We start from the raw sequence: 23,215 nt of genomic DNA, 5'->3' as shown, positions 1-23,215 counted from the left end.
GTGAGTATAACAGGTGACAGGTGAGTATAACAGGTGACAGGTGAGTATAACAGGTGTATGACAGGTGACAGGTGAGTATAACAGGTGAATGACAGGTGAGTATAACAGGTGTATGACAGGTGAGTATAACAGGTGAATGACAGGTGAGTATAACAGGTGTATGACAGGTGAGTATAACAGGTGTATGACAGGTGAGTATAACAGGTGTATGACAGGTGAGTATAACAGGTGAATGACAGGTGAGTATAACAGGTGTATGACAGGTGACAGGTGAGTATAACAGGTGTATGACAGGTGAGTATAACAGGTGTATGACAGGTGAGTATAACAGGTGAATGACAGGTGAGTATAACAGGTGTATGACAGGTGAGTATAACAGGTGTATGACAGGTGAGTATAACAGGTGTATGACAGGTGAGTATAACAGGTGAATGACAGGTGAGTATAACAGGTGTATGACAGGTGAGTATAACAGGTGTATGACAGGTGAGTATAACAGGTGAATGACAGGTGAATATAACAGGTGAATGACAGGTGAGTACAACAGGTGTATGACAGGTGACAGGTGAGTATAACAGGTGTATGACAGGTGAGTATAACAGGTGAATGACAGGTGAATATAACAGGTGAATGACAGGTGAGTATAACAGGTGTATGACAGGTGAGTATAACAGGTGTATGACAGGTGAGTATAACAGGTGAATGACAGGTGACAGGTGAGTATAACAGATGAATGACAGGTGACAGGTGAGTATAACAGGTGTATGACAGGTGACAGGTGAGTATAACAGGTGAATGACAGGTGACAGGTGAGTATAACAGATGAATGACAGGTGACAGGTGAGTATAACAGGTGTATGACAGGTGAGTATAACAGGTGAATGACAGGTGACAGGTGAGTATAACAGATGAATGACAGGTGACAGGTGAGTATAACAGGTGTATGACAGGTGACAGGTGAGTATAACAGGTGTATGACAGGTGAGTATAACAGGTGAATGACAGGTGACAGGTGAGTATAACAGATGAATGACAGGTGACAGGTGAGTATAACAGGTGAATATAACAGGTGAATGACAGGTGAGTATAACAGGTGTATGACAGGTGACAGGTGAGTATAACAGGTGTATGACAGGTGAGTATAACAGGTGAATGACAGGTGACAGGTGAGTATAACAGGTGTATGACAGGTGACAGGTGAGTATAACAGGTGTATGACAGGTGAATATAACAGGTGTATGACAGGTGACAGGTGAGTATAACAGGTGTATGACAGGTGAGTATAACAGGTGAATGACAGGTGACAGGTGAATATAACAGGTGAATGACAGGTGAGTATAACAGGTGTATGACAGGTGACAGGTGAGTATAACAGGTGAATATAACAGGTGAATGACAGGTGAGTATAACAGGTGAATGACAGGTGAGTATAACAGGTGAATGACAGGTGAGTATAACAGGTGTATGACAGGTGAGTATAACAGGTGTATGACAGGTGAGTATAACAGGTGTATGACAGGTGAGTATAACAGGTGTATGACAGGTGAGTATAACAGGTGTATGACAGGTGAGTATAACAGGTGAATAACAGGTGAGTATAACAGGTGAATGACAGGTGAGTATAACAGGTGTATGACAGGTGAGTATAACAGGTATAACAGGTGTAGGACCTTCGACTTACCACAGAGTCCATTAGGGATGCTCCTGTGATGGTGTGGTGCTGACAGGTCATCCATGGACCTCCTCTGGAAGGTGCCTCCCAGCTTGCCCTCCCTTTCCGCGGGCAGCTTGTGTATGTGGTTGTGGCTGTTGTGGTTGTGGTGGTGGTCGGGACTACCTGCGCTCCCAGTGCTGGAGGTACTACTGCCATCCCCGACATCCCGAACTGTCCCAGTCCCGCCATTCAGGTTGGTGAGGCTGAACTGGGAGTCTATGGAGCTCCGGGAACCGACTCCGTTCCTCTCCTCATCCAGCATGAGGATGATCTCCTTCAGGTCCATGTTCTCCCGCACCACCCTCTCCTGGTTGGTCTCGAGCTCTTTGAGCTTTAGCTGGTAGGTACCCACCTCCTTCCACATGGCACTTGAGGAGTACCGGCCAAACCGCTGCCACTCCCGGGACAGCTTCTTGCCCTTCTGCCGGTCGTCATCCAGGAAGCAGCAGAGCTCGCGCAGCTCGTTGTTGTCGTCCTGGAGCTTCTGGTTGATCTCCTTCAGGTTGCGGATCTCGTGCAGGTGCACCTGCAGCCTCCGGTTAACGTCTTTCATCATGTTACCGTGGTCGATCATTAGGTTCATCTTCTCGTTGTCCAGCCTCCGAAGGCGCTTGACCAGCTCCTCCTTGCCGCATCGCAGCAGCTCTTCATCCGGTAGCTGATTCAGGTCTGGCTCCTTGGGTCCCTCCGACAGGTTTTTAGCCATGTCTCCCAGCGCGGTCTGTGCTTTCTCCTCGGTCAGATATAAGGAGGGCAGTAAGCTGGATGTTTAGGCTAAACTAACCGAGTCTCAATTGCGGAATTGTATTGAAATGTGAATACATGATACGGAAATAAAGGTGGCACCTCGGATCAAAAAGTTGAATGAATCAAATGAAAATGCGATGTTGTCTACGTCAACCATTCAGAAGTGTCAGCAGGCAGTACACCCTCACCTGTCGTTCAAAAAAATAACTCGCGCTTGGTATTTGCAATTATTCTTTATCTTTGCATTTGTTCATAAATTGTGTCTATAACGTGTAAATATTGGTAAGATCCCGACAAAAAAACAAGTGGATGTTTACCGATCAAAGCTCCATTACGTATCCCTTGCGCTGAGAACTGTCAGAGGAATCCTCCGCATTCCAACATTGCATGTGTAAATCCTGTTATGCACGTATGAAAGAAATCATAAAAAATGATTAACAATTCTGCTTCAAATCGAACATAAATATGCGTTTGGAAACGTTTTTATAAAAAACGAATTAATAGCACTCTATTTACTATTGCCGCATGTTGCATTTCCGAGACAACAGAAACGAATGGCTTTTACAACCGACACAGTGCTCGAGCTCTTTCAAAAATAAGCCTTTTTCCCCGAAGTGGTGGGCGCCTGCACGCGCAGCAGAGTGAATACCGGAGCTCGCTGGGATTTAGCACGGTCCTCCACTGTTTCCACGGACTGTAGTGCGTACTCGGGTTTGAAAAGGTTCAAGAAGCTCTCGATCAAGACAGCCAATCAAGAGGCAGGCCTGATCGTGCCTGCTCCACGCAATGGATGTCACCGTCTTCTTAAAGGGCCAGTAAGGAACTTCAAATCACACGTTATGAAAGACGTGAAAATGCATGATTTTCTTATAATTAAAAATGTATACATTTACCAATAAATGATCAAACAGAATAATTGAGAAAATAGACCACTATTCTTAATTTTTTTAAACATTTTTTTAATTTAAACTTTATTTAACTAGGAAAGTCAGTTAAGAGCAAATTCTTATTTACAATGACGGCCGACCCCGGTCAAACCCTAACGACGCCGGGCCAATTGTGCACCACCCTATGGGACTCCCAACCACGGCCGGTTGTGATACAGCCTGAAATCGAACCAGGGTCTGTAGTGACGCCTCTAGCACCGAGATGAATCATTTATAGCTATGTGACCTGTTATTATCGTGTTATAAACATATTATAAACATGGTTTGGCCTAATAACCTATAGCACTATAATAAAGCACTATCTCCTGCTTTCAGTCTGCAGAATGTCTTCATCATTTTAATTGCTATGTGAAAATGCTGATAGCTTTAGTGTACACTTCCTTGCCCTGGCGTGTTGACCCAATTCAAACAATGGATACACTGTTTCCAAACTTTGTACTAATTACTGAATCATCAAAGCTGAGGCGGCAGAGGAAAGAAATGTTACACTTGATTGAGTTTTCACAATGCAACCCATCATAAAACTCTTAAGTAGAATTCTCCCACTTGCAATCCAGTCAACATGTATTTAAAATGACACTCATCTAGAGGTCACGAGTGTAAACAAGAAAGTGGCAAAACATGAATGGTCTTTATTCCGCAGGTTTACAGCGACACCTTGTGGACAAAAGTATTATTATTTTCTGGGGCTCTGATTTTGGCTAAATGATTCTACTAAAACCGGCTACATTTACTAAAACAGAAGCACTGAGGTAATAATGTTGATTCAAAAGTTCACGGAAAGTTCACCGTAATTTCACAGATCTATGCGTCTCAAGCAACACCTTGTTTGGTTACTACATGATTCCATATTTGTTATTTCATAGTGTTGATGTCTTCAATATTATTTTACAATGTAGAAAATAGTAAAAATAAAGAAAAACCATTGAATGAGTAGGTGTGTCCAAACTTTTGACTGGTACTGTACATATTGAATACAACTATAAACACAACATGTAAAGTGTTGGTTCCATGTTTCATGAGCTGAAATAAAAGATCCCAGAAATGTTCCATACGCACAGAAAGCTTATTTCTCTCAAATGTGGTGCAGTATTTTGTTTATATCCCTGCTAGTAAGAATTTCTCCTTTGCCAAGATAATCCATCCACCTGACTGGTGTGGCATATCAACAAACTGATTAAACAGCATGATCATTACACAGGGGCACCTTGTTCTGGGGACAATTAAAAGGACACTCTAAAATGTGTGGTTTTGTCACACAACACGAGATGCCACAGATGTCTCAAGTTTTGAGGGATCGTGCAATTGGCGTACTGACTACTGGAATGTCCACCAGAGCTTTTGCCAGAGAATTGAATGTTAATTTCTCTACCAAAAGCTTATTCTGAATGGCTGGGCCTAGCTCCCAAGTGGGTGGGCCTATGCCTTCCCAGGCCCAGCCATGGCTGCGCCCCTGCCCAGTCATGTAAAATCCATAAATTAGGGCATAATGAATTTACTTCAAATGATTGATTTCCTTATATGAAATATAACTCAGTAAATCCATTGGAAAAGTTTCACATTCTATTTATATTTATGCAAATATATGCGCAAGATTGGTAAACCATTGATGATGTGTTCGTCTTTTTTTTTAAGACAGTAAAGAAGAAAGACGGAATGAGTCGCATAAGAAATGTTGAGTTGAAAGACGAGGGCCAGTCATCTCCAGGTTCCAGTAGTCAGGCTGCAGCTGTCTGTCCTCGGTGTCTGATGCTACACACCACTCCGCTCTTTGGTCTCAGAGTGCCAGTGTCCAGGATGTCAAAGGACTGGCCAGGCAGTAGGATGAAGTCAAACCTCTGGAGCAGCTTGGCCATCACTACCTTCGCCTCCATCTGCAAACAACAGAGGGAATCTGGTGTGAGTGTGTGTGTGTGTGTGTGTGTGTGTCTCACCTGTGCAAAGCTCTGTCCCAGACATGAGCGTGGTCCCAGGGCGAAGGGGTAGTAGCAGTAATAGGGCCTTCAGGACAGAAACAAACACAGGATCCATAACATGTCAGTTAGCTCATAATCAGTTCAAATGTTGGAAAGAAACAATTAAACAATATTGGGTCACTTACTTGGCAGTGTCTGGATGGAACCTCTCTGGGTCAAACTTCAGCGGCTCCTCAAAGAACTTATCCAACCGTCCACAGACGTATGAATTGAACTGTGAACAGAGAAGACAGGGGCAAACGTAAAATATGTGAGACAGAGTCAGATACACCAGTTAAGAGTAGTGTACAGTAGAGACACACCAAAATAGTCAGTGAGGTGCTGACTAAAAGAAAGAACAACCTTGTAAATATGAACAAGTATTTTTATTCTTATTTTTTTAGTAGATGGTTTGGACACACCTACTCATTCCAGGATTTTTTTTTTTTTTTTTTTTTTTACAATTTTCTACATGGTAGAATAATAGTGAAAACATCAACACTATGAAGTAAAACATACTTGCCGAACGCTCTAAACACTAACCAAAAACACCGCCCCAATAACCAAAAAAGTGTTAAACACATCAAAATATATTTGAGATTTGAGATCCTTCAAAGTAGCCACCCTTTGTCTTGATGACAGCTTTGCACACTCTTGGCAATCTCTCAATCTATCTCTGAAGACCATCCAGTCCCATCCTTCAGCTACCCTCAACCCCTCCCATCTATCTCTGAAGACCATCCAGTCCCATCCTTCAGCTCCCTCAACCCCTCTCATCTATCTCTGAAGACCATCCAGTCCCATCCTTCAGCTCCCCTCAACCCCTCTCATCTATCTCTGAAGACCATCCAGTCCCATCCTTTAGCTCCCCTCAACCCCTCTCATCTATCTCTGAAGACCATCCAGTCCCATCCTTCAGCTCCCCTCAACCCCTCTCATCTATCTCTGAAGACCATCCAGTCCCATGCTTCAGCTCCCTCAACCCCTCTCATCTATCGCTGAAGACCATCCAGTCCCATCCTTCAGCTCCCCTCAACCCCTCTCATCTATCTCTGAAGACCATCCAGTCCCATCCTTCAGCTCCCTCAACCCCTCTCATCTATCTCTGAAGACCATCCAGTCCCATGCTTCAGCTCCCCTCAACCCCTCCCATCTATCTCTGAAGACCATCCAGTCCCATCCTTCAGCTCCCCTCAACCCCTCTCATCTATCTCTGAAGACCATCCAGTCCCATCCTTCAGCTCCCCTCAACCCCTCTCATCTATCTCTGAAGACCATCCAGTCCCATCCTTCAGCTCCCCTCAACCCCTCTCATCTATCTCTGAAGACCATCCAGTCCCATCCTTCAGCTCCCCTCAACCCCTCCCATCTATCTCTGAAGACCATCCAGTCCCATCCTTCAGCTCCCCTCAACCCCTCCCATCTATCTCTGAAGACCATCCAGTCCCATCCTTCAGCTCCCCTCAACCCCTCTCATCTATCTCTGAAGACCATCCAGTCCCATGCTCCCCTCAACCCCTCTCATCTATCTCTGAAGACCATCCAGTCCCATCCTTCAGCTCCCCTCAACCCCTCTCATCTATCTCTGAAGACCATCCAGTCCCATCCTTTAGCTCCCCTCAACCCCTCTCATCTATCTCTGAAGACCATCCAGTCCCATCCTTCAGCTCCCTCAACCCCTCTCATCTATCTCTGAAGACCATCCAGTCCCATCCTTCAGCTCCCCTCAACCCCTCCCATCTATCTCTGAAGACCATCCAGTCCCTGTCTTCAGCTCCCCTCAACCCCTCCCATCTATCTCTGAAGACCATCCAGTCCCTGTCTTCAGCTCCCCTCATCCAGTTTTGATTTCTATTTGCCATATATTTTTCAACTGTGATGTTTCATAAATGTTCTGAACCTTTTTATTCTCGTAGTTTCTACAGATTGTAAATTAAAGATACACATTTTTGCTAAGAGTATTAATATATTATTGTTCGATTGATGATGGCTTTTCAAATCCCCCAGCAATGCTTTTTCCAGAGTTAGCTCCAACTAAGTGTTGCAATTATTCAGCCATTCCTGAACCTGCGCACAAAAACAAGCTACATATGGGCAGTACCAAAACAAGTGATCTAATGATTCTGTCACTACAGTTAATATAGTATAAAACCTATCAATTAAGTCACTGTACCTGAGACAGGTAGGTCATTTTCCCCATGTCATCAAAGCTGATTTCCTGTTTCACCCCGATGACATCATCTACTTCTTGCTTCGCACTGGAGAAGTTATAGACACCAAGAAACTCAACCAAAGTATTTTTTTATTATGGAAATGATTAATAAACAAAGAGGTATGATAAATCTACCCTGATTGATTTGATATTGACAAATGTTCCAAATATTCTGCATTTAGTGTTTTTTGTAATGATTTAAGTGACCATTGTGCTGTTGTTGCTGTTAGAAATACTAAGACAAACCCACGCTTTATTCGTAAGAGATATTTGAAGAGTTTTAATGAGCAGGCTTTCTTTCATGATTTGTTTTATTTTGACTGAAGCAAAATTGAGCTTATTCCTGATGTGGAAACTGACTGGAAATTATTTCATGATGTTTTTTTTTGCAAATAGTAAACAAGCATGTCCCATTCCGCAGGTTCAGGGTTATAAAGGGCGGGATAATCCATGGGTTTTTTCTGAGCTGTCTTGTATTATTCACAAACCTAATCTAGCCTGGGCTAAAGCAAGGAAAACATGTTCTGATGCTGATTGGCTTATTTTTAGGCAGTTACGAAACAAGTGTTCTTTTCTTCTCAGGAAGGCCAAGTCTGAATATTTTATGTCTGTTACCACTGATAACCTGAATGACCCTAGAAAGTTTTGGAAGGCTATTAAGTCTATGTCTGGTAACAGTAATGTTAATGAATTACCGTCATGGACTCTGTTGCTGGAGATCCAACTGTTTTAAATAATTATAGGCCAATCTCAAAGCTGTTACCCCTGGTGAAAATACTTGAAACCCTTGTGAGTGAACAGCTAAAATTGTTTTTATATACTAACTCTATTTTATCAATGTACCAATCGGGCTTCAGGAAGAAGCATAGCACAATTACAGCAGCCATGAAGGTTTTAAATTATATCACTGAAGCCCTTGACCAAAATCAGCACTGTGTCTCACTTTTTATTTATCTCTCTAAGGTTTTGATACAGTTGATCATGCTATTCTGAGGCAGAGATTGTCGAGTGTAGGTCTTTCGGAGTGTGCAGTTGCATGGTTTGCGAACTATCTGTCTGATAGAACTCAGTGCACTCAATTTGATGGGCTCATGTCTGTTAAATTGTCTGTCTGTAATGGTGTGCCCCAGGGCTCTGTACTTGGTCCCCTCTTATTCACTATTTATATCAATAATTCAGACAAAAATTTGCAAAATACGCAACTTCACTTTTATGATGATATTGTTTTTTATTGTTGTGCTTCGTCTCTCACAAAGCTTTCCAGAACTTGCAAATGTATTTTTATACTGTTCAACATACCTTGTGTAAATTGAAGATTATCCTCAATATTGACTAAACTAAACTAATGGTGTTTTCTAAAGCAAGAAACAGACCTCTGAACCTTTCACCTGTCATATAAATATCTTGGAATTTTAATTGATGGGATTTTCTTTTAGTTTTTCTTTTGAAGCCAGGAGGCTAGTATCAGCCACATTTATGCCTTTACTAGACTGTGGGGATATTTTATACATGAATGCTTCTGCTCAGTGTTTAAGATCAATTGACACCCTTTACCATGGCGCTTTCAGATTTAGTTTAAACTGCAAGACCCTTACGCACCACTACACTTTGTATGCCAGGGTTAGCTGGCCTTCTCTGGTCACTCGTAGACTCAGTCACTGGTATACTTTTAGGGTTTACTACCATTTTATTTGGCCATTTTTATTGTTCAGAAATGTGGTGGGTCGTCTCTTCGTTCGCTGGACTTTATCCTGCTATCTGTTCCAAATGTCGCAACTGAATTTGGTAAAAGGGCTTTTATGTACTCTGTGCCATCGTCTTGGAACGCCTTACAAAATACTTTTCAACTGGAAGAACTTGTCCCGATTGGTGTTTTTAAATCACTGATGAAGGATTTTGAGGCTGATTCCTTTACCTGTCAATGTTTTTAATTTGCTGTTTTATGATTTTGTTATACTCCTGTGATTTCTATGGTTTTTACTAGATTACTTGTAGTTTTTCATGTTGTCTGTCTGTAATTGTGTGATGACTTGGTGCTGCCTATCTTGGCCCGGACGCTCTTGAAAAAGAGATTTCAAATCTCAATGAGCCCTTCCTGGTTAAACAAAGATTAAATGAAATGTAATAATAAGACCTACTTGGCCAATATCTCAGGCAGCCTTCCCAGTTCCATGACAGCAAAAGCTAGTTGATTGGCTGTTGTCTCTTGCCCTGTCAAGAGGAAGACAAAAGAGTAAAGGCTGTTAAGGTAACTCCAGCTGCTGAATCTTGAATTGTGGAATTGTTTTTATGGAGATCCACCCGCAACGAAGAACGTTACAAAGTTGTCCAGCATAAGCTCCTCATCTTCATTGTCTTTGTTTTCCTCTGAAATGATGAATATATACAAGTGTACAGCATTGAGACAATTCTGCTACTGAACCTCATCAATAACATGACTGTTTTAGCTGACAACGTCACATGCAGAGCCACAAAGTAAAAAGTCTCCAATGTTAGACTGGTCCCAGATCTGTTTGTGATGTCTTGTCTTGCCAACTCTTGTCAACATTGGTAGGAGTTGGTAAGACAGCACAAACAGATCTGGGACCAGGCGACTACAACGTGCCTTTGCCAGCCGTCTTGAGGATCTGTGTCAGGATATCTTTAGGGACATCCTCGCCATTTTGGATGGCCATTTTCCTCTCGTTGATCCACCGTCTGTCTGCCTGTCGAACGCAATAGCTGAACAGACGCTTTCACCTCGTTGATGAACTTCTTGTTCTTTGGGTAGAGCTAATATGAAATTCAACAAAATGTAATTGTTAGATTAGGGAAATAGGAAATTCCACCATATTTACAGGCCATCTAGGGACTGATGCTATGCAGTTTATGAAGCATTGTGGTGCAGTACATCTGTCTGTTGATGATTCAGTGTGCCAATGTTTTGACTGTTTGTGTGCTTATAAAATAAATACATGAAGGATGCCATCCAGGGCTCTACGGTGTGGCAGAGCCGGACATTGACCCCACTGATAGAACTTATGCCCCCCCCCAGTTTTGTTTCCCCATAAACATAACAAATGGTATATGAAATACCCTGCCCGGATTTGCCAGTTTTGCCAGTAGCTCAGACCAGGGAAAAGAGGCTATATGCCGTGTGTGCGTTCATGATCTGAGGAGGGTGGAGGGAAGGAGGATGCAATGCTGTCATATTTAGTAGTTAAAATCCTCAAACGCATTCTGATTGGGCACCTAGCCATTCAATGTCATAAGGTACCGCCTTCATTACCTAACTAGCTAGCCAGGTATTATCTGTAGCTGTCTGTAAAAGACCACTTTTCCCCCTCTGTGTACCTTGTTTATTTTTCAGAGAGGGGAAAAAGTGGTTTACTTTTGCAGACAGCTGCAGATAATAACTGGCTATCTAGTTAGCTTCGTAACGGGCTAGCTTTGTTAAGTTATGGTAGCGGCGCGGGGAATAATTATAGCTAGTTGGCTTCGTAACGGGCTAGCTTTGTTAAGTTATGGTAGCGGCGAACTGAATAATTATAGCTAGTTGGCTTCGTAACGGGCTAGCTTTGTTAAGTTATGGTAGCGGCGAACTGAATAATTATAGCTAGTTGGCTTCGTAACGGGCTAGCTTTGTTAAGTTATGGTAGCGGCGCGGGGAATAATTATAGCTAGTTGGCTTCGTAACGGGCTAGCTTTGTTAAGTTATGGTAGCGGCGAACTGAATAATTATAGCTAGTTGGCTAAGCTTTGATCAGCATGGATATTCAAAATGACCGGGCACTGCCAAGAACAAAACAAAATGATGACCAGCATGTCAAGAGGGAGGCCAAGCTCACCGAGCAGCCTACAGCAGGCCTGACCATGAGGTTGAGGACCCTAAGCATCAAATATAATACCCACCCACCCCTCATGCCACATGCTGACCAACAACATGGAGAAGAGCCAGGGCCTAGCACCATCAGGACGAGGGTAACATCACAACAAGCACCTGCACCTCCGTTACCCTGACGACCTGATGTAAACCCAAATAACCTGTTGTGAAGGGATGGGATGCATGGGATAATGACAAGCAGTAGTTAAGGCAAATATTTTTTTTGCATATTTTCGTTAGGGAACGCCTACTCTGTGAAGTGCGCGTGTGCAATAACTAAATTCACCTTTGCACTCCTTCTAAACAATCCAATATTTTACAAGTTTGGCAAAGGGTAAAGTCTGCAAAACTTAGTCCACTCTGGTCGTAACAGATTGTAGTTTTGGGAAGAGAAAACTGTATTGAGATCAAATGTTTCATCAAATGTGTAGAATGTGGAAACGCCAAGCGGATGCTTCACAATTATACATCCGGTGAAATATCTGTCTCAATGTTTTATCTGTGGTTAAGGTGTTTGGGTTTCTCGTCTCTGGTTGTTTGGACGTATCGGCATTGGGAAAAGTGCTTCACTTCACACGGATCAGAAGGGAGAGGCTTTGCTGAGAATGTCCTTTTGTAAGGGTGGAGAATTCGCACACCGGAACTCTCAATTTATAACGCAGCTGATCAAATTACACAAGATTTTTGTTCTGGATTAACCAAGATTATGTCACTACTTACCTGAAAGGTGGAGTCTCTGACATAGTGGACCATTCCCTTCAGACACATCTCTATGGCTTTGAGGAACGGAGTGTCACTCTCCTTCAACAGATCAAGATCCACTCCAAATGCTACCTACAGGTAGAAACACCAATTAACAACATTGATGATGATGATACATTTATTATGAGTGCCTTTCATGTTTTATTAGCATGTCATAATAATACCTGACCGGCAGCAAGCAGAGTCCTAGTTATGCATTATAATGGCTAGCTCGCTGGCTTGGCTGCCTAATAGCTAGATTACACTGTAGCTTGCATAATAACAGTCTAAATCAATTGTCATAACCTGAAAATGTGTCACTTTGACTGGTTCTCCTCATGAAGACAGCTTTATGTGAAATGTTAAATTGGTAGGGGTAGTGGGTTGATCTGGGGGTAACAGGAATGACCATTCGTTACCTTGGTAATGATATCCAGGGTCACAAGGTTGAACATTTGGTGCATGTTGGCATCTGTGTTGGTGTCAGCCATGTCTGCCAGTTTATCCATCAGATGCTCTGCCCGCTCGTTGAATGCACCCATCTGACCACGTAGGTACCAGGCAATACACAGCACGATGGAAGGATGGATGGATGGGTGGATGGGTGGGTGGGTGGATGGATGGATGGATGGATGGATGGGTGGATGGGTGGGTGGGTGGGTGGGTGGGTGGGTTGGTTGGATGGGGGTGGATGGATGGATGGATGGGTGGGTGGGTGGGTGGGTGGGTGGGTGGGGTGGGTGGGTGGGTGGGTGGGTGGGTGGGTGGGTGGGTGGGTGGGTGGGTGGGGGTGGGTGGGTGGGTGGGTGGATGGATGGATGGATGGGTGGATGGGGATGGATGGATGGATGGATGGATTGGTGGATTGGTTGGATGGGTGGGTGGGTGGGTGGGTGGGTGGGTGGGTGGGTGGGTGGGTGGGTGGGTGGGTGGGTGGGTGGGTGGGTGGATGGATGGATGGATGGATTGGTTGGATTGGTTGGATGGGTGGATGGATGGGTGGGTGGGTGGGTGGGTGGGTGGGTGGGTGGGTGGGTGGGTGGATTGGTTGGGTGGGTGGGTGGGTGGGTGGGTGGGTGGGTGGGTGGATGGATGGATTGGGGGTGGGTGGATGGATGGATGGATGGGTGGGTGGGTGGGTGGGTGGGTGGATGGATGGGTGGGTGGGTGGGTGGGTGGGTGGGTGGGTGGGTGGGTGGGTGGGTGGGTGGGTGGATGGGTGGGTGGGTGGGTGGGTGGGTGGATTGGTTGGGTGGGTGGGTGGGTGGATGGATGGGTGGGTGGATGGGTGGGTGGGTGGGTGGGTGGATGGATGGATGGGTGGGTGGGTGGGTGGGTGGGTGGGTGGGTGGGTGGGTGGGTGGGTGGATGGATGGGTGGGTGGGTGGGTGGGTGGGTGGGTGGGTGGGTGGATGGGTGGGTGGGTGGGTGGGTGGATGGGTGGGTGGGTGGATGGATGGATGGATGGGTGGGTGGGTGGGTGGGTGGGTGGATGGGTGGGTGGTTGGATGGGTGGGTGGGTGGGTGGGTGGGTGGGTGGGTTGGGCGGGCGGGCGGGCGGGCGGGCGGGTGGGTGGGTGGGTGGGTGGGTGGGTGGGTGGGTGGGTGGGTGGGTGGGTGGGTGGGTGGATGGATGGATGGGTGGATGGATTGGTGGGTGGGTGGTTGGGTGGATGGGTGGATGGTTGGATGGGTGGGTGGTTGGGTGGATGGGTGGATGGATTGGTTGGGTTGGGTGGTTGGGTGGATGGGTGGATGGTTGGATGGTGGGTGGGTGGGTGGATGGGTGGATGGTTGGATGGGTGGGTGGTTGGGTGGATGGTGGATGGATTGGGTGGGTGGATGGGTGGGTGGGTGGATTGGTTGACAGACAGACAGACAGACTGATCCATTGATCAATAGATTGTTGAAGTGAAATAGATAAGTGTCTTACAGACTGCTGAAGGCAGGGTCCATGATCCTTCGCTGTTTGTACCACGCATCATGATTATGAGCCGTAATCAAACCACTTCCCAGAAACCTGCGGAAGCAGGACAACAGAGTATTTACTGTACCCTGACACTGAATCCACTTGCCAATGACCAAGGGGTCCAGTTTTAATGTGGAGGTGGCTTAATGTAAGTCAGACAGCATTCAGATTGAATGTATTGGAAAATAATGTACCGACTGAAACGTCAACACAATTTAAAAAACACAGATGTAATGGTACAAAGTCGGTGGCTGTAATTATTATATGTTGATATAGCATAAATGACACAACATATTCAGGAATCACCTCTGTCCAAATAGGTTGAAAAGACCCTTGTAGACTAGTGAGTCTTTGGGGTACTTTGGTGACATCAGCACTTCCTGTGGCGAGAAAGCAAAATGTATGGTTTAGTTTGTGGAGGAAATGGAATGGGCACTTTATTTTAGGGTAGAGTACAGACAGAAATCACTGGGTATTTTCTTTGTAAAATAGTACAAAGAAATGGACAGATGCTTAACTTCTTCCCTTAAACCAGATGTGTGTAATATTCAGGCACAGATTTACCTTGGTGGTATCAGGGCAGGTGACAAACAGCATCACAATGTGCATTCCGTTGATACGGTACACCGGTCCATATGTCCTAGAACTGTCAAAGACACAATAGAATACACTAAATAGAATGTAAAATGTCCCAAGAGAACTTGGTTGGTGTGTGTGTGTCTTGGCCACCAACACCACTGCTCCATGGCATTCAGCTCACCATTCCAGGAATTTGTCGTGGATAACTCGACCATTGCTAATTTCCCTCAGGATTGCGGAATGTCCGAATATAAAACTGTGGGATAACAAGAGACGTTTATTCCACAACTGACAAATAAGGACGTTATGTTGAGTCATCCCTTCAACCAAGTTCACTCAGTGAAAACGCAAAAGACAGGTGAAACGGCGACCCCTGGCGGTTATTAAGGATAACTTTTCTCTAGTTTCTCTGATCCTTATGTAACTCAATTTACATAGTTGAAAATAACTTCCAGCTACAGTATTTAAAAAAATGTTTGGGTAAAACGGCGACCCCTGGCGGTTATTAAGGATAACTTTTCTCTAGTTTCTCTGATCCTTATGTAACTCAATTTACATAGTTGAAAATAACTTCCAGCTACAGTATTTAAAATTAATTTTTGGGTGAAACGGCGACCCCTGGCGGTTATTAATGATAACTTTTCTCTAGTTTCTCTGATCCTTATGTAACTCAATATCCATAGTTGAAAATAACATCCAGCTACAGTATTTAAAATAAATGTTCAGGTTACATAATAATGTCTTACCTGTCCCTTGGTGGTCCCGGTATGTGATCATATTTCAAATCAATATATTTTATGTACAGACAAAAACAGAGAAATATGATCAAAATCAAACCAAGTAGAACATAACCAATCCAACCTGTAATCAAATGAAAAAGTGCCATATTGCAGTAGACTGGCGAGCTCGGTGACCCTACAAGCAGGGTATGTAGTCTGCTTTTTGGACTGAATTTGGTCACCCGTAGTACTATGCCGCGTTCACGTGATAGTCGAAACTCGGAAATGTATAACTAGGTAAATGGTTGTTGTTATACACATGGCGCGTTCACGAATCAGCAAAATTGACATTTCCGAGTGTCCTAGTTCCGACATATGAACGCGCACTAGTCGTCGGCTTGTCTGCTTTTATGGATTACTGTGTTCGTGACCAATTTCCGGGGTTTGTTGTCTGTATAACAGGAGCGAGATTCTTCATCACTAAAGACTACATACGTGCTTACAAAATGACGCATTTGGCTCTATAGCTCAGTGGCAGAGCACTGGTCTTGTAAACCAGGGGTCGCGAGTTCGATCCTCGCTGGAGCCTAGATATAATATATATTTTCTGCCACACGGGTATGCTAAGAACGTGTAGAAGAGAGCCTAGAATATGATATCGTCTTGATAATTATCTGATATATTTTGCGCACATTTGAACCCTATGGGTGAAATATTAAACACGTGTTCACTGCAAGTGTAAGAATGCTAGTTAGATGTACCGTATATAACGACTCCCATCGGGAGACGCACTCTCTTTCTGATGTCCTGCACAAGCTAAATGACTCTGAATTCATTATTGTAGGAGATTTGAACTGGGACATGCTTACATCTGTATCGGACTCTTTTAAAGAACTGTGTGACTCTCTGAATCTCACTCAATGAAGTAATGCGCCTACAAGACCAAATATCAGAGCACCTAACAAACCAACGCTCTTGGACATTATTCTAAGGAAATTATGTCACTGTGCAATTGTTTGCGTTAGAGATACATCAATGATCAAAGCCAAATATTTTTTAAATATAGTTTACACCGTTTGATGAGCAAGCGTTCTCACATGATTTGTACCATAATATAGACAGAGTAAGTGTGATTCTTGATGCTGACACTGCCTGGGACTATTTTTATGTGAAATGTGTCCATTTGTGATAAGCATGCCCCTGTGAAGAAATGTAGAATCAGTGGAAGGGACAATCCCCGGTTTTCAGATATCTTGGCAGAATGAATTAGAAAGAGAAATATCTCTTGGGCTCAAGCTAGACTTACAAATGCTCCTGTTGACGGGGCCTCCTTCAGAGCGCTAAGAAAGAAATGCACAGGGTTGATCAGGAAGTCCAAATCAGATTTCTATCTAAATGCAGTCACAGAGAACCTCAACAACCCAACCAAGTTATGGAAGCTAATCAGATCAGTGTCAGGTTCTAATGTCTCCTCTGACCTTCCTGACTTAATGATGGATTCTAATGAAGTGAAGGATAAAGCCTCTGACCTTCCTGACTAAATGATGGATTCTAATGAAGTGAAGGATAAAGCCTCTGACCTTCCTGACTTAATGATGGATTCTAATGAAGTGAAGGATAAAGCCTCTGACCTTCCTGACTTAATGATGGATTCTAATGAAGTGAAGGATAAAACCTCTGGTTTTAAAAGTTCAATTTGTATGTGTTCATCTACAAAGCCCTTTTGGGTAAACTCCCTCTGTACCTCTGTAGTCTGGTCTCCTTCACCACCAGCAGGTAAATAAAGCCTCTGACCTTCCTGTTAATCTGGCCTCCTTCACCACCAGTGAAGGTAAACTCCCTGGATTCCTCTGTAATCTGGATTCCTTCACCACCAGCAGGTAAACTCCCTCTTTACCTCTGTAGTCTGGTCTCCTTCACCACCAGCAGGTAAACTCCCTTCTGTAGTCTGGTCTCCTTCACCACCAGCAGGTAAACTCCCTCTGTAGTCTGGTCTCCTTCACCACCAGCAGGTAAACTCCCTTTACCTCTGTAGTCTGGCCTCCTTCACCACCAGCAGGTAAACTCCTCTTTACCTCTGTAGTCTGGTCTCCTTCACCACCAGCAGGTAAACTCCCTCTGTAGTCTGGTCTCCTTCACCCCCAGCAGGTAAACTCCCTCTTTACCTCTGTAGTCTGGTCTCCTTCACCACCAGCAGGTAAACTCCCTCTTTACCTCTGTAGTCTGGTCTCCTTCACCACCAGCAGGTAAACTCCCTCTCTGTAGTCTGGTCTCCTTCCCCACCAGCAGGTAAACTCCCTCTTTACCTCTGTAGTCTGGTCTCCTTCACCACCAGCAGGTAAACTCCTTCACTGGTCACCAGCAGGTAAACTCCCTCTTTACCTCTGTAGTCTGGTCTCCTTCACCACCAGCAGGTAAACTCCCTCTTTACCTCTGTAGTCTGGTCTCCTTCACCACCAGCAGGTAAACTCCCTCTTTACCTCTGTAGTCTGGTCTCCTTCACCACCAGCAGGTAAACTCCTTTACCTCTGTAGTCTGGTCTCCTTCACCACCAGCAGGTAAACTCCCTCTCTTCACCTCTGTAGTCTGGTCTCCTTCACCACCAGCAGGTAAACTCCCTCTTTACCTCTGTAGTCTGGTCTCCTTCACCACCAGCAGGTAAACTCCCTCTTTACCTCTGTAGTCTGGTCTCCTTCACCACCAGCAGGTAAACTCCCTCTTTACCTCTGTAGTCTGGTCTCCTTCCCCACCAGCAGGTAAACTCCCTCTTTACCTCTGTAGTCTGGTCTCCTTCACCACCAGCAGGTAAACTCCCTCTTTACCTCTGTAGTCTGGTCTCCTTCACCACCAGCAGGTAAACTCCCTCTTTACCTCTGTAGTCTGGTCTCCTTCACCACCAGCAGGTAAACTCCCTCTGTAGTCTGGTCTCCTTCACCACCAGCAGGTAAACTCCCTTTTACCTCTGTAGTCTGGCCTCCTTCACCACCAGCAGGTAAACTCCTCTTTACCTCTGTAGTCTGGCCTCCTTCACCACCAGCAGGTAAACTCCCTCTTTACCTCTGTAGTCTGGTCTCCTTCCCACCAGCAGGTAAACTCCCTCTCTGTAGTCTGGTCTCCTTCACCACCAGCAGGTAAACTCCTCTTTACCTCTGTAGTCTGGTCTCCTTCACCACCAGCAGGTAAACTCCCTCTGTAGTCTGGTCTCCTTCACCACCAGCAGGTAAACTCCCTTTACCTCTGTAGTCTGGTCTCCTTCACCACCAGCAGGTAAACTCCTCTTTACCTCTGTAGTCTGGTCTCCTTCACCCCAGCAGGTAAACTCCCTCTATAGTCTGGTCTCCTTCACCACCAGCAGGTAAACTCCCTCTCTGTAGTCTGGCCTCCTTCCCCACCAGCAGGTAAACTCCCTCCTTACCTCTGTAGTCTGTTCTCCTTCTCCACCAGCAGGTAAACTTCCTCTTTACCTCTGTAGTCTGGTCTCCTTCTCCACCAGCAGGTAAACTCCCTCTGTAGTCTGGTCTCCTTCACCACCAGCAGGTAAACTCCCTCTTTACCTCTGTAGTCTGGTCTCCTTCCCCACCAGCAGGTAAACTCCTCTATAGTCTGGTCTCCTTCACCACCAGCAGGTAAACTCCTCTGTAGTCTGGTCTCCTTCACCACCAGCAAGTAAACTCCCTCTTTACCTCTGTAGTCTGGTCTCCTTCACCACCAGCAGGTAAACTCCCTCTTTACCTCTGTAGTCTGGTCTCCTTCCCCACCAGCAGGTAAACTCCCTCTTTACCTCTGTAGTCTGGTCTCCTTCCCCACCAGCAGGTAAACTCCCTCTTTACCTCTGTAGTCTGGTCTCCTTCCCCACCAGCAGGTAAACTCCCTCTTTACCTCTGTAGTCTGGCCTCCTTCACCACCAGCAGGTAAACTCCCTTTACCTCTGTAGTCTGGTCTCCTTCCCCACCAGCAGGTAAACTCCCTCTTTACCTCCGTAGTCTGGTCTCCTTCCCCACCAGCAGGTAAACTCCCTCTTTACCTCTGTAGTCTGGTCTCCTTCCCCACCAGCAGGTAAACTCCTCTTTACCTCTGTAGTCTGGTCTCCTTCCCCACCAGCAGGTAAACTCCCCTCTTTACCTCTGTAGTCTGGTCTCCTTCACCACCAGCAGGTAAACTCCCTCTGTAGTCTGGTCTCCTTCACCACCAGCAGGTAAACTCCCTCTTTACCTCTGTAGTCTGGTCTCCTTCACCACCAGCAGGTAAACTCCCTCTTTACCTCTGTAGTCTGGTCTCCTTCACCACCAGCAGGTAAACTCCCTCTTTACCTCTGTAGTCTGGTCTCCTTCCCCACCAGCAGGTAAACTCCCTCTTTACCTCTGTAGTCTGGTCTCCTTCACCACCAGCAGGTAAACTCCCTCTTTACCTCTGTAGTCTGGTCTCCTTCACCACCAGCAAGTAAACTCCCTCTTTACCTCTGTAGTCTGGTCTCCTTCACCACCAGCAGGTAAACTCCCTCTGTAGTCTGGTCTCCTTCACCACCAGCAGGTAAACTCCCTCTGTAGTCTGGTCTCCTTCACCACCAGCAGGTAAACTCCCTCTTTACCTCTGTAGTCTGGTCTCCTTCACCACCAGCAGGTAAACTCCCTCTTTACCTCTGTAGTCTGGTCTCCTTCACCACCAGCAGGTAAACTCCCTCTGTAGTCTGGTCTCCTTCCCCACCCTCTTTACCTCTGTAGTCTGGTCTCCTTCCCACCCAGGTAAACTTTACCCTCTTTCCTCTGTAGTCTGGCCTCCTTCACCACCAGCAGGTAAACTCCTCTTTACCTCTGTAGTCTGGTCTCCTTCACCACCAGCAGGTAAACTCCCTCTGTAGTCTGGTCTCCTTCCCCACCCTAAACTCCCTCTGTAGTCTGGTCTCCTTCCCCACCCTCTTTACCTCTGTAGTCTGGCCTCCTTCACCACCAGCAGGTAAACTCCCTCTTTACCTCTGTAGTCTGGTCTCCTTCACCACCACCTTGACACATCTCTTATTGACATGAGGTAGCTTTCAGGATAATGTGTTGGCTGGCATCTCTTATTGACATGAGGTAGCTTTCAGGATAATGTGTTGGCTGGCATCTCTTATTGACATGAGGTAGCTTTCAGGATAATGTGTTGGCTGGCATCGCTTATTGACATGACGCAGCTTTCAGGATAATGTGTTGGCTGGCATCTCTTATTGACATGAGGTAGCTTTCAGGATAATGTGTTGGCTGGCATCTCTTATTGACATGAGGTAGCTTTCAGGATAATGTGTTGGCTGGCATCTCTTATTGACATGAGGTAGCTTTCAGGATAATGTGTTGGCTGGCATCGCTTATTGACATGACGCAGCTTTCAGGATAATGTGTTGGCTGGCATCTCTTATTGACATGAGGTAGCTTTCAGGATAATGTGTTGGCTGGCATCTCTTATTGACATGAGGCAGCTTTCAGGATAATGTGTTGGCTGGCATCTCTTATTGACATGAGGTAGCTTTCAGGATAATGTGTTGGCTGGCATCTCTTATTGACATGAGGCAGCTTTCAGGATAATGTGTTGGCTGGCATCTCTTATTGACATGAGGTAGCTTTCAGGATAATGTGTTGGCTGGCATCTCTTATTGACATGAGGCAGCTTTCAGGATAATGTGTTGGCTGGCATCTCTTATTGACATGACGCAGCTTTCAGGATAATGTGTTGGCTGGCATCTCTTATTGACATGAGGTAGCTTTCAGGATAATGTGTTGGCTGGCATCTCTTATTGACATGAGGTAGCTTTCAGGATAATGTGTTGGCTGGCATCTCTTATTGACATGAGGCAGCTTTCAGGCTAATGTGTTGGCTGGCATCTCTTATTGACATGGGGTAGCTTTCAGGATAATGTGTTGGCTGGCATCTCTTATTGACATGAGGTAGCTTTCAGGATAATGTGTTGGCTGGCATCTCTTATTGACATGAGGTAGCTTTCAGGATAATGTGTTGGCTGGCATCTCTTATTGACATGAGGTAGCTTTCAGGATAATGTGTTGGCTGGCATCTCTTATTGACATGAGGTAGCTTTCAGGATAATGTGTTGGCTGGCTTTTTATCCATGTAATAGTCTACCAGTCTCCTCTCCCTTTATGTTCATGCCAATTACCAGTCATTTCTGTGTGGAGATCACAACTTCTCTAAAATGGCTCTTCAATCCCCTCCATTTGGATAAGTGGATCCCTGAGAGAGACACCCCCATTGATTCGTGAGCATTACTTTTCTACCAAACAACAGTGTAGAAGCTGTGAACATATGAATTCAGAGAGTGGTAACAGGTTTCCTTCTGGATCAGAGCTGCAGCATACTCATTCCGGGACAACACGTGGCTAAGGGACCTTCATTGGACAATGGATCCGAGATCAAACGCATACAGGCTATGCTCAACTCCAGATGTGATTGTATTAGTAGAAAACATCCACCCAACCATAGCGAAATGTAGCCAACTCTTTTAACCTAGTTCAATAAACCGTTCACCGGTGCGGACAGAGAGAGTGCGTGGTCTGCACGTGGCACTCAAAGCATCCTTGGCACTATAGTCCAAGTTGGTCTGGTTTTAACGTGAAGATTGAAGAGCGCACATTGACCTAGACGCGCAATACAGGGAGGCAGACAGCGAAAGGAGAAATCAGTTGTGTCCTAGTGCGGCAGCGGGATATGGATTTTTCCACTGGACATTAGAGCGCATCTCTATCAAGAAGACGACTCTGAAGCTATTGGTTGAATGACTGACTTTCTTCTGGCTGGTTCAATTACGTGACTTGCTCGGGAACGAATCACGGAAAAGAACAACCGCCGAGGATGAGATCAACTTTTTATTTTATCTCGCAAAATAAATAACTGTAGTGAAAGAATACGTGTGATAGATTGAGTACCGCAAATACTGCCACCTGGTCTTAGTTGTCACTTCAATGGAGAAAATGTTTCTCGTCGGAGGGAGATGTCCAACGATAATTATCATCGTTTTTGTACTTTTCGTTGTGTTGGTGATGAGCTTTCCCAACAAACACCACCACAAACGCCACAACGGTGTGTTTTTGTTGGTAAGCAACTTTTTTCTTAATTATTTTCTTCTAGATTTTAGGTAAATAATACGTTCCAAATGTCACAGGATTTGGATACGAATTGAGCTGATGTAAATTATCTTCTATGAAATTAATTACATATTTTACGCTATAGCCTAATATAATAGCTTATTTGTGGTCAGTTATCTCTTCAAATTGAAATTCAAATTGAAATTAACTTACATTATCTCTCTGGATAAGAGCGTCTGCTAAATTACTTAAATGTAAATGTAAAATTATCCACAGAGAGGATCTGTACTCGTGCCAGCGAAACTTACTGGAGTGTATGACATATTCTGAATTGTAATTCACTTCAGTTACAAAAGTTAACCTTCTAACAAACCATATCAAAGAATCACAGACGGACAATGTTGTGCCTAACATTATGCTACACTGAAATCTCTAGGGCCTTGGGGTAAAGGGTTGTTCGCGTTTCTCCATGTATAGTAAGATATCTAGGCATCGAGAGAAGGTCGTTCTGAGCTGCACGGAGCAGCGTAATATTACACAGACAGCCTCCTCGTCTACAGCAGCTATAACATATGGGCTTTCTGAATTCCCTTTGAAGCACATATCTATCTGTAAGAGTAACTCATGTGGGTGTTTGTGCGGCTCATGGACATATATGGGTGTGTGTGTGTGTGTGTGTGTGTGTGTGTGTGTGTGTGTA

At 44.9% G+C, this 23,215-nt stretch overlaps 2 protein-coding genes, 1 non-coding gene and 1 pseudogene across 13 annotated transcripts in view; 2 read left to right on the top strand and 2 right to left on the bottom strand.

Moving 5' to 3' along the window:
* LOC118381229 (coiled-coil domain-containing protein 85C-A-like) overlaps positions 1-3,245 on the bottom strand; it is a 120,686-nt gene extending 117,441 nt beyond the window's left edge. For 2 of the 10 annotated variants that reach the window (XM_052524169.1, XM_052524170.1), the window contains exon 1: positions 1,682-3,245. In XM_052524169.1, the coding sequence (XP_052380129.1) occupies positions 1,682-2,420 (739 nt within the window). In that variant the 5' untranslated portion in view covers positions 2,421-3,245. The remainder of the gene's footprint in view (positions 1-1,681) is intronic. The other 8 variants (XM_052524168.1, XM_052524167.1, XM_052524173.1 and 5 more) reach the window with 5 other exon arrangements.
* A 780-nt stretch (positions 3,246-4,025) lies between these two features.
* On the bottom strand, positions 4,026-15,994 carry LOC118381228 (cholesterol 24-hydroxylase-like; annotated as a pseudogene).
* Positions 15,963-16,034, top strand: trnat-ugu (transfer RNA threonine (anticodon UGU)). The gene has a single exon. It is a non-coding gene; the product is annotated as a tRNA-Thr (tRNA).
* A 6,287-nt stretch (positions 16,035-22,321) lies between these two features.
* ism2b (isthmin 2b) overlaps positions 22,322-23,215 on the top strand; it is a 114,632-nt gene continuing 113,738 nt past the window's right edge. For both annotated transcript variants that reach the window (XM_052524161.1, XM_052524162.1), the window contains exon 1: positions 22,322-22,524. In XM_052524161.1, the coding sequence (XP_052380121.1) occupies positions 22,393-22,524 (132 nt within the window). In that variant the 5' untranslated portion in view covers positions 22,322-22,392. The remainder of the gene's footprint in view (positions 22,525-23,215) is intronic.

The sequence above is a fragment of the Oncorhynchus keta genome, chromosome 8 (assembly GCF_023373465.1).
Source record: "Oncorhynchus keta strain PuntledgeMale-10-30-2019 chromosome 8, Oket_V2, whole genome shotgun sequence".
NCBI classification, from domain to species: Eukaryota; Metazoa; Chordata; class Actinopteri; order Salmoniformes; family Salmonidae; genus Oncorhynchus; species Oncorhynchus keta.
Note: the sequence above shows the minus strand (reverse complement) of the source record. Positions and strands in the feature narration are given on the sequence as shown.